The sequence below is a fragment of the Micromys minutus genome (genome assembly GCF_963924665.1).
Source record: "Micromys minutus genome assembly, chromosome: 21".
Lineage (NCBI taxonomy): Eukaryota > Metazoa > Chordata > Mammalia > Rodentia > Muridae > Micromys > Micromys minutus.
This window is the reverse complement of record NC_137956.1, coordinates 30,549,822-30,563,590: the sequence shown is the minus strand read 5'-3', so window position 1 is coordinate 30,563,590 and position 13,769 is coordinate 30,549,822. Positions and strand designations below refer to the sequence as shown.

General features: G+C 44.7%; 1 protein-coding gene across 1 annotated transcript in view; it reads left to right on the top strand.

Moving 5' to 3' along the window:
* Positions 1 to 13,769, top strand: part of PIK3CB (phosphatidylinositol-4,5-bisphosphate 3-kinase catalytic subunit beta) — a 98,043-nt gene that overhangs the window by 82,668 nt on the left and 1,606 nt on the right. Inside the window, exons 18-23 of the mRNA XM_080934886.1 lie at positions 913 to 1,022; positions 2,381 to 2,459; positions 7,644 to 7,811; positions 8,957 to 9,080; positions 11,191 to 11,336; positions 12,715 to 12,847. Coding sequence (XP_080791012.1) covers positions 913 to 1,022; positions 2,381 to 2,459; positions 7,644 to 7,811; positions 8,957 to 9,080; positions 11,191 to 11,336; positions 12,715 to 12,847 — 760 coding nt within the window. The remainder of the gene's footprint in view (positions 1 to 912; positions 1,023 to 2,380; positions 2,460 to 7,643; positions 7,812 to 8,956; positions 9,081 to 11,190; positions 11,337 to 12,714; positions 12,848 to 13,769) is intronic.

Below are 13,769 nucleotides of genomic sequence, written 5' to 3'. Positions count from 1 at the left end.
CCTGGAGCTCGGGTTACAGGCTGTTGTAAGATGATGACTTGGGTGCTGGCAACTGAACTTGGGCCCTCTCTAAGAGCGATATATACTCTTAACCACTGAGCCATCTCTCCAGCTCAAGTTAGTTTTGATACAGGGTCTTATGAAGCCCAGGATAGCCTTAGACTCTCTATGTAGCCCAGGCTGGTTTTCAACACATAATCCTCCTGCCTGCCTAATGCAGGTAACACATGTGTGTGCCACTACTCTATAATATCAATTATGATATAATATCAATCTCTAAGAATTGATAATCCTGTATGAGCAAAACATTGGCAGCCACAACACATTATTTACTGACTTCCCATTTTAAAATGAAACTTAAATGCACCTCTAAACTGGTTCTCACTTTTCCTACGGAGATGGAAGATTATAATTTGTGTTAACAAAAGTATTCAGAATTGGTCCCTCGTTATGAAATCAAGGATCTGAGCTCAGCATTTAAGAGCCCTCTGTTCCCAACACTTACTTCAGGAGCTCACAGTAGTGTGGAACCTCAGCTCCAGGGGACATGACGTTCTCTTCTGTCCTCTGTAGCCCCCCCACCCCCCAACACACACAAATAAAAGTGTCTTTACAAAGAGCCAGTGGTAGTCCCGATTTTAATACAAATCTTTTACCCACTACTAAATATAGTAATGTTAAGGAAGTATGAAAAACAAGGAGGGTAACAAGTGGAACCAGAGGAAGGTCAGACCCTGGGCTTGGGCTTTGTCCCTCTGGGCATCAGTGTATGCCAACCAGAGCTGCCCTGGTTCCTTCTTACACAGAGCAAGTTTTCTGGCTCTCACCTGAGGGGCTTGCAGGCCTGGTGCCTCAGGCATGTGTGTAGTCGTGCACACTGTGAAGTGGCTGATTCCCCCTTGATGATTTCAGTATTGAAAAGTGCAAATACATGGACTCCAAGATGAAGCCCCTGTGGCTGGTCTACAGCAACAGAGCCTTTGGAGAGGACTCGGTGGGAGTGATCTTTAAAAATGGCGATGGTAAGTCCCAGAAGCTCGCAGCATGGTGGAAAGTGTGTGTGACCATGTGACAGCAGGCAAGATGCAGCTGCCGATCCTCACCGGGTGAGCCCAGCACGACCCCAGAGCCACCCCTCCTTTCTGGAAATCACTTCTACAGTGCATTTACTGACCAGATAAGCCTTCCCATTTCGCTCTGTAAAATACAAATGGTAAACCTGTGGGTGTCAGGCTTGTGAAAAGCAAGGGTGTCCTGTGTGTATTCCTGTGTTCTGTTCCGTGACAGCAGCTTTGATACCAGTTCATGCTTTAACGAGCTGATGACCCTGACTTCATAAAGAAATGCCCCTCGAAACTGCAACAGCTAAAGGCAGTCCTGTATGTAAGCTGTATGGCCAGCAGGTGATGAGTATTAGGTTCTCCATCTCAGGAAGGTGATAGCATCTTCCTAACAGAGTCCTTAAAGGAACTGGCAATAAATAATGCGTTTATACATGCTTGCAACCTAACAGAAGTTCTTCAGGTGGTTCACATTGTTTGAGACAGCTTACTTTGTAGTACATGCTGGCCCCAAGCTTGTGATACTGAGTCAGTTTCTCCAGTGTTGAGATTATGTGAATGTGCCAGCATTCCCTACACCCCTAATATATTGCTAAGTATTTTACTAGACCATAAGATAGTATAAAATAGATTGTTATTACTTCAACATGATTTTATGTGAAAGTACTCTTTGGGGAGGTTAGGAGGAGAGGGAGATGTTTTCGTGTAGCCCAGGTTACCCTTTGCACTCACTATATAGCTAAGAATGGGCTTGAACTCTGCTGACCCAACCTTTCTCACTGCCCAAGTACTGGGGTTACAGTATGGCCATCATGTAGGCTGAAAGTATTCTTTAACTTTCATTACTCATTATTTTGGCCCAAGATCTCACAATATAGCCAAGGCTGGCTTCAAAATTGTTGTCTTCCTGCTCCAACTCTGAGTGCTGAGACTGGAAGCTCTCATGGGGAGGGTCACAGATAGATTCAACCCTTACAGTTTTCTGGACTCCTAATGGAACCTTGTGATCCCTAAAAGCTTTCTGTGTGGTACTAAAGGCAGGAAAAGTTAACAGCCTGGCACGTGTAGTAGAAGTATACTTTCACTGCTCCTGCGGCTGGCACAGCAGGAAATGGTTGACATTTTACTTTCTGAAACTGCACGGGTTCATGCCATTCGCTGAGCCTGTTTGACAGAGTAGCTATGGCAAGATTACAAATTGGAGGGAGAGTACAGTGCTTGGTGATGGTCTTGTGAGTCTGACCGAATGACTGATACTGAGTTAGTGGGAGAGGGCGTAAGATTGCAGGCCTGTGTAACTGAGCGGGTGTTTCCCTTAGATTTGCGGCAGGACATGCTGACGCTGCAGATGCTGCGCCTGATGGATCTCCTGTGGAAAGAAGCTGGCTTGGACCTTCGGTGAGCTTCCCAGAGCATTTGCTTATTTTATGCTGTACTCCTGTTGAGCGCTTCCTTCCTCTAATTTTTGTTCATAGTAATAGTTATTGGGCCCTTTGCAATGTGCTTTCTACTCATTGCCCTATTGGAATCTCATCAGACTTAGAACTACATGTGCTTGAGGTTCCTGAGAAAGGGTAGGTTTGGAGTATAATACAACTTGGACAGACATCCAGAATCACACGCCAGGTTAGTTTCAAGCTTGGTAGTATTGGTTTGAGACAGGGTCCATTATGGAGCTAAGGGTGATATTGAACTTACTCTACAGACAGAGATGGCCTTGAATTCAGTGTCTCAAGTGCTGGAATTCCAGGTGTGCGTCTTCACACTCTGAACTCTTTTGTAGACAGATTTGAAACCGTTGCTGTGTGCTGCCTGACAGGCACTCTGGGGCCTTCACATAGATCATCCCCTGCAAACCTCACAGCTCCATGTGAGAAGAATCAGGACAGTAGTAATGTTAAAGCAAAGGTTACAAAAATATTAAATAGTGCCCAACTCACACCCAGGATGGTCTTTCTATTATTTTATTGGCCTATCAATGTGAAAAGGTAGTATACAAAGACATGTCCAGTAACTTTTTGTTTGCCAGAATATGACAGTACTCAAAATGCCTCATTTCCTACTTTGTGTTTTCTCCTTTTAAACATTTGTGTGTATGCATGCACATGTGCATGTTAATATACAATGGGGGCACATGTGGAGGTCAGAAGACCTTGAGGGTTAGCATTCTCTTTCTATAGATCCTGGGGATCAAGAGTCTGGTTGTGGCCTGACTGTAAACATTACATCCACTGGGTCATCTCACTTGCTCCATTTTCTTATGTTCTAAAGGAAGAGTCTTTGTTTTTAGATCCTTCTAGAATCTGCTTATCCAGTTTCCTTAAGTTAGAACAGTCTAGATGGGAATTTGTTCCCTTTTGTTAAAAGTAGATTTTTCCCCCTCAGATAACATATCCAGATTACAATTTCTCCTCTCTCTATGCCCCCTAGTTCCTCCCACCTCCCTGTCTCTCATTACAAAACAAACAGGCTCCTAAGGGATAATAGTAAGATAGAATATACTATACAACAAAAACTAACATGCCAGAATTAGACAAAACAGACAGACAGAAGGAAAAGACACCCTCATCCCCCCCCCCCCAAGAGAAGCCACGAGAAACAGTGACTCACCTGTGCACACACTCAGGCATCCCCTGAAAACACTAAACTGAAATCCAGAATATACTCAGAGGATATGGTAAGTAAGAGAAAAATAAAACAGCTTTAAAAAGTAAATATAAAAGCCCTGACATCATGAGACAAATATACTACTGAGCTCATTTCCTATTGGCCGTCTACTGCTGGACATGCAGCCTTCTCTTAGGAGTAGTTTGTTTCCCTGGTGAGATTCCCTTGAAGGAAACTAAGTTTTCATTTTTATTTTTTGCTTAACCACTCACTCATAAGAAATGCACCACAGGTAGAATTGTTTTTGTTGTTGAGACGAATTCCTACCAAGACAAAACTTGGAGGTCAGTGAGATCTCTCAGTGGGTAAACCTGCTTACAGCACAAGTACGGTGCCTGAGTTCAGTCCCTGAATGTCATGGCGGAAGGTGAAGTGTACCTCTGGATGTGTCTAGGAGGGTGTAGCCAGAGAGGGTTAGCTGTGCTGTGCTTCCGGATGGAACAAAAAAGGGGGAAAGAAGAAAGCCTGCTGCTGACGCTGCCTCTCCTTTGTCTTCTGCTTTCTAACTCATCTGCATGGGGTGAGTGGGCACCTCAGGATTCCAGGGCCAGGAGCTGGTCTGGCCCCAGTGACTCCCCACACAGCAGAAGGAAACCCTCTGAACCCTGAGCCCACATTCACCTTTCTTCACTCAAGCTGCTGCACGGACCGTAATGTTTCCTTGTGTCTATGTGTGCTACAGTGACTCTCCTTCCGCCTTGACATTTGGGGAGTGACCTCTGACCCCCTCCCTTTTTTAAAGTGAAGTGCTTGGAGTTCTTTCAAACTCCTATCTCCTTCTCACAAAACCTTGACTGTTTCTATAAATAACCGTGCTCCCGTGTGCCTGCTGTGCTTGTTTTTCCTGGGGCAGCACACACTCTGTCAACTATTTGGTGCCTCCTATATGCTACTATTTTAGTACTTGGAACAATGCCCTGCTCTGGTGACAAAAGTGCATGTGCTCATTTAAACGTTCTCTGTGTCATGTTGCTCTGGTGTCTCTCATGCCAAAAGTAGAACATTTAATAAGGCATAAATATGTAGAGACACCTTGTCTTTGGCTTAATAGTTAGCAGTCAGTTTTTCCTGCCAACTGAAAAGTTGTCAGCCTCAATTCTGTCCCACACTTGGTAGACTTGACAGTCGTCTATGTCCCTTGGCCCAGTGCTACATGCCAACTAAAATCAAGGTAGTTGTCTTCATTCAGAACGGAGTTTTACAGATGGAAGTTGTTTTAGGCAGGCAAGAGGGGACAGAAACTCCCTACTATGCAGACTGGGCCATCCTGGAGCTCGCTCTGTAGACCAGACTGGTCTCTAGCTCACTGAGACCCACTGCCCCTCCCCCCAAACACATGCACACATGCTTGGAGGGCTGCTGTCTTCTCTATACCTCTCTCATTGTAGAATCCGTGCTCTCCCATGAAAGTAGCACTGTCCTTAGGTCAGAGAGTGTGACAAAGGAAGGGAATGTAAAAGGTGCTGCCATCTCCTTTATTAAGACTGGACGGAGGCCCTGACGTGATCGGTATGGGTGGAGGGTGGGTCTAAGCTTGTCCCCAGCATGACTTCTGTCAAACTGTCCTTCAGATGAGGGTGTTTTTTCCTTCCCATTGTGAAAGCCCATCTTTAAGTCACTGATTGCTTTCATCATTGCTTGCTTTTGAAGAGGAAGTTGTTGGACTTTTGCCCAGTTTGGGATTTGAGTGGGATTTAAGGGGACTCAGGAAAGCAAGAAAGCTCACTTTAACCCAGCACTGTTTGCTTTGCACGGGTTGTGTCACAATAGGCTGACAGGCACTAGTAAAATACTTAATGTTCCTTAGTTATCTTTTTATAAAGAGAAGAAATTAATATAGGTCTAAAACAATTGATTAGTATTTTGTTTTGCCATAATGTGTAAAGGAGTATGTAATAATTGAATTCTTTTTTAGAAGTAATTTTTGAAACTAAACCAGCTCTCTTTTTATCTGATTGGTGTACACACACACACACACACACACACACACACACACACACACACACACACACACTGATTTCTCACTCTCTAAACCTCACATGAACTGCAGGACCCCAAGCCAGCTTTCTAACATGTTGCATCTTTTTCTGGCCCTGTCTTGGAGGCTACCTGTCTTCCCTCAAGGTCTTCAGTAAGGCTTTTCTAAGTTGCTCAGGTTGGCCTTGGTCTTATTGTGTAGATCAGACAAGACTTCAGCTCTCTGGGAAGAGGGGTGTGTGGGGGGGAACACATAGGCCAGAGGAAGAAGCCAGGTGCCCGCCCACCTCCCTCCTTCCTTCCCTTACCCCCCCCCCCCCCGCGCCTTATTCTTTGAAAGAACGCATCTCACTGAATCTAGAGTTAGGTTGTTGATAAGCAATTCCCACCAATTCCCCATCCTTGTCTCCTCAGCACATCTGGCTTTTTATGTAGATTTTGGGAGATCTGAACTGAGGTCCTCATACTTACATAGCAAGCATTTTACCCACTGAGCCATCTCTTAGAGATCTTTTAAAAACACTAATAAATTGTGTATTATGTCTATTTGTGTAGTCTGTGCATGTGAGTGCAGTGCCCTCAGAGACCAGAAGAGGGCATCAGATCCCCCTGGAACTCGAGTTAGAGGTTGTAAGCTGTCTAATGTGGGTGTTGGGAACTGAACTTTCATCCTCTGTAAGAGCAGCAGGTACTGAGCCCTCTCCCCTGCCCCATCCATGGAGGTGTCCCTGGACTCCTGCCAGGGCATATTCTTAGAGTGACCACACTGGCAGTGTGTGCCTTGTGGTTCACAAGCTTAGTGAGGGTAGGGACTGCTTATTTCTGAATCTGGTAGAAAGTGTGCCCCATAGCTGCACCCAACCATTTTCTGAACCCATACATTATGTCTGTTGGTTGGTTGTTTGGGCTAAGGTCATATATAGCCCAGGCTAGCCTCAGACTTGCTATGTAACCAAGGATGAATCTTACAACCAGGTCCTACCATGGCCTGCTTTGTTCCTATTTTCCATAGTTAACTTAATGTTTATTGGACTCTCCCAAGACAGTACACTCCATTACCAACATATTTTTTTCCTCTCATTTTTTTTTAAGCAAGTGTTTCATGGAACCCAGCTAGCCTTAAACTTGCTATGTAGTCAAAGCTAACCTTGAACTTCTGATTCCCACTCCCAAGCACTGGAAGTTCAAGCATATACCACCATGACCAGCCCAAGTAACTCTTAAAAAATGATTTGTAGATGTGCATGTCCTGAGGCTTATGCATGAATCAGAGGACAACTTGTAGGAATCTGTTCTTAACTTCTACTATGTTGTTCCAAAGGATTGAATTCAAGTCTTTATTAGGCTTGGCATCAAGCACCTTCCCCACTGAAGCATCTTGCCTTTCCACAAATCACTCTTTTTATAATACAGTTTACAGAAAATTGGAGAAAGCTGGTGTTGGTAGCAGATGTCTTTAATCCCAACACTAAGGAGGTTCTCTTGTATTTGAGGCCAGCCTGGTCGACAGATGGAATTCCAGAACAGCCAGAGCTACATAAGAGAAACCTTAACTTGAAAAAATAATGGAGCTTTAGAATAAAATCGAGTTCCAGGACAGCCTAAGAAACCGGTCTTGGAAAAAAACGAAAGATCTCGGTTCTGGAGCTTTAGAGTAAAAAGGGATGCGTTCTTGTTTGTTGCGTGTGCTCCTGTTCATCAGTGCAGGCAAATTGAATCTTTCATGGACATAATTATACAGAAAATGATGCATTTAGCTGCATCATTCTGGTAGACCATTCCATGTGTCCAAGCTTCATTCTCTAGTAGGAGGTAGAACTTTTCGTTTTCCATATGGCACTACTGACTGATAAGCTGTCAATAATAAAACTCTTTTAAATCAAAGGAAAAACTTAGAAAACTGGTGTTTCCTCTCATGGATTCTGTTTCCCCTTTCAGGATGCTCCCCTATGGCTGTTTAGCAACAGGAGATCGCTCTGGCCTCATTGAGGTTGTGAGCACCTCTGAGACAATCGCTGACATTCAGCTCAACAGTAGCAATGTGGCTGCCACAGCAGCCTTCAACAAAGACGCGCTCCTGAACTGGCTAAAAGAGTACAATTCCGGGTGCGTATGCCCTCTTCATTTCTCCACATAAACGTTCGGACAGGTCATGGTGACCAGAAGCCCTGCTGCTCAGAGGGGATGTCTGTATTGCCTCATTCAGCACAGAGGCCCATGGAGCCCAGAAGAGGGGTTTAGATGCCCTAGAGCTGGAGTTGCAGGTGACTGTGAACCACCTGATGTGGGTGCAGGGAACTAAACTCAGGTCCTTTAGGAGAAGAACAAATGCTCTTAGGCCATCTTTCTAGCCCTAATAAGTTAACTTTATGATCAAAGTTAATGGGTTTATATAGTCTGCTCTCTCTAAAACAAAGGAAAAATATTTAAAAATTTGTTACTGGGCTGGAGGGTATCTATCAGTTAGTGGCGTGCTCTCCTGGTATTTGCAAAAAGCCCTAGGACCACAGACAGTTGGAAAATGATACATGCTTGTAATCTCAGGATTCAGGAGGTAGAGGCAGAAGACAGCCACGAGACCCTGCTTCCATAATGCCATATGAATAAGTGTTATTCATGGCTAAGGTAATGGACAGCATCACTACTGTAGGAAGTAAAGATCTCACTGTGAAGGAAGGTGCTTTCCAGGTACTGAAATGGCCAAATGCTTAAGTCAGATTTACATGTCGTCATTCACGTCAAGACAGAACAGACCAGTTTAGTCTTACAGCCTCTTACAAAGGGTTTGTGTCCTCAGTTCTGAGGCTCCGAAGCCTGGATTCTAATATGAGGCACCTAACTAGAATGGCTTCTTCCTATTGTAACCCAGCAGTTAAGAGGCTGAGGGAGGAGAGAGTTGCAATGGGTTTAAGGCCTGGCAAGCTCCGTGCTTATTACTCATGCTAGCCTGGGCTGTAGAGTAAGACTGCCTTCAAACAGCTAAAATACAAAAGCTGGTAACAATGTTCCCAGGCCCAAGGATAACCCAACAAAACCCATGGTGGCCTCTCTTAAGCCTTGCTGAACAGGACCCCTGAGACATAGGGACACGTGGCTGGGGCTCGCAGCCAGCCTGACTCATCTGCTTTCCCAGCCCCATCTGCTCACTCAGCTTAGCAACGTGGTGCTATGTTCTGTGAGCCTCGATGGGGCTTCGTTCTCATCCACCAAACTGGAGTTCTAACTCCTGTCACTGCTGTGTCTGTCTCCAGGGATGACCTGGACAGAGCGATTGAGGAGTTCACCCTGTCCTGTGCTGGCTACTGTGTAGCTTCTTATGTCCTCGGCATTGGTGACAGGCACAGCGACAACATCATGGTGAAGAAAACCGGCCAGGTAAGCTGCACTGCAGAGGCTGTGGGTGGCAGTAATGGCAGAGTGTGTGTGTGTGTGTGTGTGTGTGTGTGTGTGGCCTTTTCTTTCACCTTCCTGCCAACTCTGTGGAGAGAATCTCTTGTAAGCATCATCTGCCAGTAAAAAAGCGATGGCCTTGCTTTACACAACCCCACTCTAGAGGCGGCCTGCTTTATGTGTTGTTGTTTATGATCTGATGCTAACATTTATTTAAATGTTTAACAGCTGCTGTTATTTAAAAGTGGCCAGTCTTTTCGTTAAAAGAATTTGCATTGGACCTGATTTGATGATACATACCTGTAATCACAGCACTCAGAAGACTGAGGCAGGGGAGTTGCTTGTTTGAGACCCTGTCTCAAGCTAAATAAGTAAAAATTTAAGAAAATGACCAGTTGGGGACTTGAGAGATGACCCAGTAGCTCAGCACTCACTACTCTTCCGGAGGACCCAGGTTCCTTTCCCAGCACCCACCTGGTGGCTCACAACTGTCTGTAACTCCTGTTATAGTTAAGATTTGACACCATCTTCTACAGGCACCAGGCATGCATACGTGTAGGCAAAAACACTCAATGCAAATAAGTATTGAATAAGATCTTTTTAAAATAACCAATGCTGAAAAATAAAAGTCAGGATGGAACCTGAGTGAGTTTTCTTTCTTAATTTTATTTGTGTGCGTGTATCCTGCCTGTATGTACTCCCCTAAAACTGGACTTAGAGAGAAGCTGTAAGCTGCAGCCAGTGCTTTCAGCCACTGGTCACTGATCCGTCTCTCCAACATGGAGTCTGTTTCTTGTTTCTTTGTTTATTATGTTTTAACCATCTAACTTGATCATTGTAGGAGTTGGGAGAAATATAGGTTGTGTCTTTCTGAGATAGCTACGAAATCCAGGTGGTATCTTTTAATTTCAAATAAAAACTAAATTGTTCATAGACAACTAGGTGTTATTTGTAACATTTTTTAAAGACTATGCAGGTGAAACACTTAGATAGGTTTTCAGTTTAGCTATGCTTGGATGCTGTTAGCTAGAGGCATACCATAGTGGAAATCTCTGGGTTACCATGTAATGTAGTCCTGGGGTAGACATTAACATGTGGATATGAGATAGCTGGGGGGCCCTGTGTAGATCAGGCTGGTTTTGAACTCACTGAGATCTGCCTGCCTCTTGAGTATTTCTGGAGTCTTGGGATCAGAGGTTAGCTGATTGGGAACAGAATTTTACACCTCCTAGGAGATGCTGTGATCTGCTGGGGCTTTGATATGTGTGCCTCATGTCCAAACCCAGACTCTCTAACATGTAGTTACAAACTGAGTACTTTGGCTTATATACTTTCCCCTGATGCCCCATCTAGAGTGTTCAGAAACTTGTGTAAATCTAAAAGTAAAAGACAATAGGAAGAGAATCCAGCAAATGAAAGACATCAACAGATGTAGGGGTGACAGCAGTAAGAGGGACCAGTGTCCATGCCCAGCAGAGCGAGGAATGGGAACCTGAATGTTTTAGGGAGCCATGGCAGTGTCAGGAAACTGAGAAACTTGAAGAACCAGCACAGCTCAAGGCAGAGATACAGAAAGGATTAAACATGGGGTTGTGGAGAGTTCCTTACAGAGTAGTTTTCTTCTAGTGCTCCCCCCCCCCCCCCGTCCCCAGCCTCCCAGAAGGACCTCGAAGATGTAGTTTCAGAAAACAACTGGTTTTCTGACTCATAGACACTGGGTGCTTCACTGGAGCAAAGACCCCATGTTAGATATGGGATGAAGCACAAGTTTATATTGAGGATTATATTGTTTCTCAGAAAAAAAGATAGCCACCAAAGCCAGTCTAAACCAGATACTCCCCTTAAATGTTTGCCATTTTCCAGATGTTCCAGATGTTCCAAATAAGGGCAATAGGGTAGTGCTACAGTATTTAGTGGGTAGAGACCAGAGATGCTAAGCACACAGCAATGCATACAGCGGGGTCCTGTGTAGGCTGCAATCTGGCGAATGGTTCAAGCAGATGATACATTAAGTTAGGGCTTAGCACTACAGAAGTCATGCCAAGTAGAAATATTTGAGAATCACTTGGAAAATAAAATCCCATTTGTTTTACAGCTTTTCCACATAGATTTTGGGCATATTCTTGGAAATTTCAAATCTAAATTTGGCATTAAAAGAGAGCGAGTACCTTTTATTCTTACTTATGACTTCATTCATGTCATTCAGCAAGGAAAAACGGGAAACACAGAAAAATTTGGCAGGTGAGTATCGCCCTTGTGTCCAGGCGAAATATCTACCACTTCTGACCGGCTAACTCATATTTCCTGACTGTCTTACTACTTTTCTGCCACTGTGGTAAAATACCCCAACAACAGCAACTTACTGGAGAAAGGACTTATGAGGCTCACAGTTTAGGGGTCTTGTGGGGAAAGTCCTAGGAGCAGGAGCTTGAGGAGGGGGCAGTCACCTTGTGTCCACAGGCTAGAAGCCGGGAGCTGCAGCATCTAGTGCTCCCCCTGATTAAACACACTCAAGGCTCACAGTCACAGGCACACCCACAGACCCAGTGCCCAGCTGCTGTAGATCCTGCCAGTGCACAGTTGACACTGTACACCAGTTAGGTCTGGGAGATTCTTGGTTTGATAACAGAAGAAGGGCACGGAGAGGAGTTACTGTCAGATCCCTCACCAGTTCCAAAGTGACCAGGAGGGAAATACAGAAAAGGCTAGACATGTGACGTGACTGTGTTTTAGTGTCCTTTCTACCTGCTTCAGAAAACTTTATTTCAAAACAGGAAACTGCTGGGAAAACAAGTTTTTTCTAGTGTCATTCTGTGTGGGGAACACAGGGAGCCTGGGTTTGTTGCTCAAATGTTCCCTAGCACTTATATTGCCTCTGTTTCTTAGTGTGGACAAAGGGCATTGAAGAAATGGCTCAGCAGGAAGTGGTGCTTGCCACCAAGCTTGAGGTCAATGTTTGAGCCTCAGAATGCCATGGTGCAAGGACAACCAGTTATCTTACATTATCCCCTGGCCCCTGCTACTCCCCTCACTCTCCCCTCTAAATGAAGGCATGCATGAATGAATATATAAATGTGAACAGAAATGTTAATGCAAGCAAAAGTGATTGAGTGGAAACAGAGTGCCATGTGGCTGCTAGACTGTGCTCAGCAAAGACTGATGGTGCCTTGGCTCTGTGAGAACTGGCTTGGTTACCACTACCGTCTTAAAGGGGGAAAAGAAACAAACAGGACTGCACACCATCAGCTTCAGTTTTGAGGTCTGAAAAGATTGATAAGCTGGAGCTTGGGAGGACGCTTACAAAGGCCTAGGAATTGGAACTGTCGCTGCTTTGTTTTGTGGTCAGCAGTGTGGACAAAAGGAACTAAGTGGTCAGTGGGAAGATGCACCACATGGATTGTTGTTGCCTTGCCTGTTACTGTCGAGTCTTAATTATTTCTGGTTTGAAGAGAGACCTATGGTTTTAGAAAGCTTGAATCATGTAAATTGTGGTGTGGAGACTATTTTCAGAGAATCACACATAGAGATGCTCTGGCTCTAAAGATGTCTTCTTGTTTTTCTTTGCAAATGTCTCACTTCCCTCCAATGCCATGCCCCTGGGGTGCTTCTTCAACTCAAGGTTCCGCCAGTGCTGCGAAGATGCATACCTGATCTTACGGCGGCATGGGAATCTCTTCATCACCCTGTTCGCGCTGATGCTGACTGCGGGGCTTCCTGAGCTCACATCAGTCAAAGACATACAGTATCTTAAGGTAAAACACCTTCCTCTGTATGTTTGTTGGACTTTGTGGGTACAGGGCTTAGAGCTCCATTCAGAATGTCCAGAGGAGCCAGGCAATGGTGGCACATGCCTTTAAAGCCATCACTCTCAGGAAGCAAAGATAGGCAGCAGCTGGATCTCTGAGTTTGAGGCCAGCCTGATCTACAGAAGGATTTCCAGGACATTCAGGGCTATACAAAGAAACCCTGTCTCTCAGAAAGCCTCTTATTCATTCATTTATTCATTCATTCATTCATTCATTCATTCATTCATTCATTCATTTACTCATTCATTCATTCCAAAGGGAACTGGCAAGATGGCCCAGAGAAGGTGGCCTGAAGCTCTTGAGTTCAATCCCTGGAAAGAGAACTGACTCCCTAAAGATCTGCTCCAAACTGCATGAATGCGCTCTCTCTCTCTCTCTCTCTCTCTCTCTCTCTCTCTCTCTCTCTCTCTCTCTCTCTCTCTCTCTCTCTCTCTCTCTCTCTCTCTCACACACACACACACACACACACACACACACACACACTCATGCGCTTGTGCACACACAGGCATGGGCATGCACATGTACACAAAATAAATGTAATAATTTTTTTATAAAGATGACTTTAAGAGATACCAACCTCCAGTCATCCTGTTAAAAATAGAGCATCGAAGGGAGTGGAACAAAGTCATTTCCCCTGGTGTTTACCAAAAACCAACCGTCCAAACAAACAAACCCAAACCTAGGACGTTCCCATGAAAGACTGTGTACTGTAGATGATTTCTCCACAGTGAAGGGCTTTCAGATGGTGCTACCACACTGGCATTTGTTCCCCACACTGGGGCACTAGCTGCTGGGCACTTTGGTTTCCACCACTTTGTCTTTGACCCTCAGTCATTAGAGCAGAAAGATAGTTGAGTGTCTTGCAATA